Source organism: Cyprinodon variegatus, unplaced genomic scaffold, assembly GCF_000732505.1.
Source record: "Cyprinodon variegatus isolate N-32 unplaced genomic scaffold, C_variegatus-1.0 Scaffold155, whole genome shotgun sequence".
Taxonomy (NCBI): domain Eukaryota; kingdom Metazoa; phylum Chordata; class Actinopteri; order Cyprinodontiformes; family Cyprinodontidae; genus Cyprinodon; species Cyprinodon variegatus.
Window position 1 is genome coordinate 1263058 of NW_015150608.1, and position 2389 is coordinate 1265446.

The following is a 2389-nucleotide window of genomic DNA, read 5'->3' on the forward strand; positions in this document are numbered from 1 at the left end:
CTTTCTCTTCCCACAGCGTGTAGCACAGACCACGCTCAAATATTGAGCATAAATCAAAAATGTCTGCGTCAAGCTAACTGAAACACACTGCTGTAAGAGTATAACCAGGAAGCGAGGTAGGAGGGCAAAATGGGTTTAACGCCACCGCAGCACGGGAGGGAGAATTACGCCCAGGAGCAAATGAATAAAAATAGAGCGGAGGAAACAAAAAAAAAAACAACAAAAACAAAGAACGAGGAGAAAATCCGGTTTGTCAAATTAAAATATTGTATTCTCCCAAAGCTAAGACTGTTAAATTAAATGATTGGATGCAAACTATCGGTACTTCATTAGACCAGGAAACAGATTTCTCATCTCCAGTAAAATATTCTTTTTATACAGAGAGGCTTAAAAGTTTCATCAAATCCAGTCAAAAGAAACTTCTTATCTCAGGACTGGATGAAGAGTTTGGAAGCAGAGAACAAACATAGATCTTAGTTATCTTAGTTAGATTGACAGCAAAATGAAAATATTCGGGCAGAAACTGCACATATGCTGGATGCTGATCGGGATTTTTTTTAAAATTATGTCATACGCAATTAAGCGTTAATTTCTGCATTTTTTGCTCCTATGAATTTAATAATTATAATATCGCACATGCGCTCCTTGAGCCCAGAGGAAGTCGAAGCAGAGAACACGGGAGGAACAGCGGAGGCTGTAGCTTTTGCTTTGCGCAGGCGGTCTGGAGCGCAGCAGGGCGGCGATGGAGGGTGTGGGATTTCAGGTTTTTGATTTCTCAGAATCACTGAGGGATGAACCCAGCATCCTTCAGGTCTGCTCCACTGACGCAGCTTTACCTGAAGACCTGGGCAGAAGTTAGCCGTGTCGTTGGCGTTGTTGTAGTCGTAATCCCCAATGTTCTCTCCAAGCTCTCCAGACAGCCTCTTCTGGGCCGCTTGACTCAGCTGGTGGTGGAAACACATTTTTATTTTTTTTTAACAAACAGGTTGGAAATAAAAACTTCAACAGTTGGACCGTTTGAGCCGAGCCTCACCGAGCTGCAGGGTTTGAGGCTAAGCTGGGAAAGCGTCTCTGGGGCAAAGCTGAAATCTGCAGGGAGGGTTGTCTTCTTGTTACTGGCACTGAGGGCCGACTTGCTGTTGGTGGTCGCCGCCTGTAATGACCGACAAAAGAGAAACTCTTATCATTTAAATCAAACGTGTGGGAGTCATCGGATTTTCAGCCAACTGCAGAGGATCCCTTGGATAATTACAGATTTAGTCACATTACAGCCACAAAACTAAAAGGATTAAAGGGGATTATGTGCTATAAAACAACACAGAAATATGCCTAAAAATAATAATGCATAGATTAAAATGTTCCCAAAGAAAAATCTGAAAAGTGTGGCATGCAATTGTATTTAGAGTCAAAGGTTAGAAAAACCATCCATTGCTGCAGCTTCAGGTTTTCTTCTGCTTTGCTCAACTAGACACAGAATGTTTTACCAATTCCCTTTTTTACAAAATAACTTAAAGTAGTAGCCATTCAAAATTTTCCCCACTTTCCTTGATGGTTCCTCTAAGATTCCTTTCTAAACCTCAATATTTGTAATAAAATATTCTTTTTGTCATGATTTGTGGACACTAAGATCTAAAGAGAAGCTTCATCTCCGGGTCAGACCCTGTAATTCAGTGAAAGGGTGGAGTCGGAGGGAAAAAAAATATGGTCGCAGAGGAGGCGGCCAGTGGCTGGAAGATGGAGAGGAATTTGCTGCCATTCGGCTGCTGGGAAGGGCCATTTTGAATGGCTGCTACTGGATGCCCCATTTCCACTACCCTTTAGACACCGTGCAGAGATCGGTCTGAGCACGGTGACAGAGATACTAGTTGAGTCTAAATGGCACGCACAGCTGAACCGGCCATTATCAGACATAACAAAACTGCTCTAACATGGTGCTAGTTCATCAGTAGGGCTCGGAGCGGTTCAGTTCTGGCTCGGTTCTTAGATAACAAAGAGGGCATGAGCAGACTGCGTCATCCTTTTACCGTCAGCCTCCGTAATCAGGAAATTTCAGACATTCATAAAAATCCTAGCTTCCTTACCGTGCCACATGATTTCCAGTGATGATTCTGCTTAGCAGTGTGATGAACCTTAACATCTGTCGTCGTTTCCTGCGTCTATAAGCCCTGATTAGACTATTCTTTGTCGTACCCACTTCTCAAAAGCTGACTCTGTCAAGTATAGGGATGGAACGGCTTATGAAAACCGTCCGAACCGTTTGGTTCGGTTCGCGTGTGTTGCGTTCGGTTCATGCGCTGCTCCTTTTTCTCATAGGCGAAGCGTTTACACTCCACAACAGAAGGTGGCGGTACTGCGACCAAAGCCAACCACCAGTAGTAAACAAGAAGAA

General features: G+C 43.5%; 1 protein-coding gene across 2 annotated transcripts in view; it reads right to left on the reverse strand.

Annotated features, from left to right (window-relative positions):
* ncaph (non-SMC condensin I complex subunit H) overlaps nucleotides 1-2389 on the reverse strand; it is a 29062-nt gene that overhangs the window by 10380 nt on the left and 16293 nt on the right. For both annotated transcript variants that reach the window (XM_015377495.1, XM_015377496.1), the window contains exons 10-11: nucleotides 1034-1153; nucleotides 837-944 (exon numbers count right to left, since the gene is read on the reverse strand). In XM_015377495.1, coding sequence (XP_015232981.1) covers nucleotides 837-944; nucleotides 1034-1153 — 228 coding nt within the window. The remainder of the gene's footprint in view (nucleotides 1-836; nucleotides 945-1033; nucleotides 1154-2389) is intronic.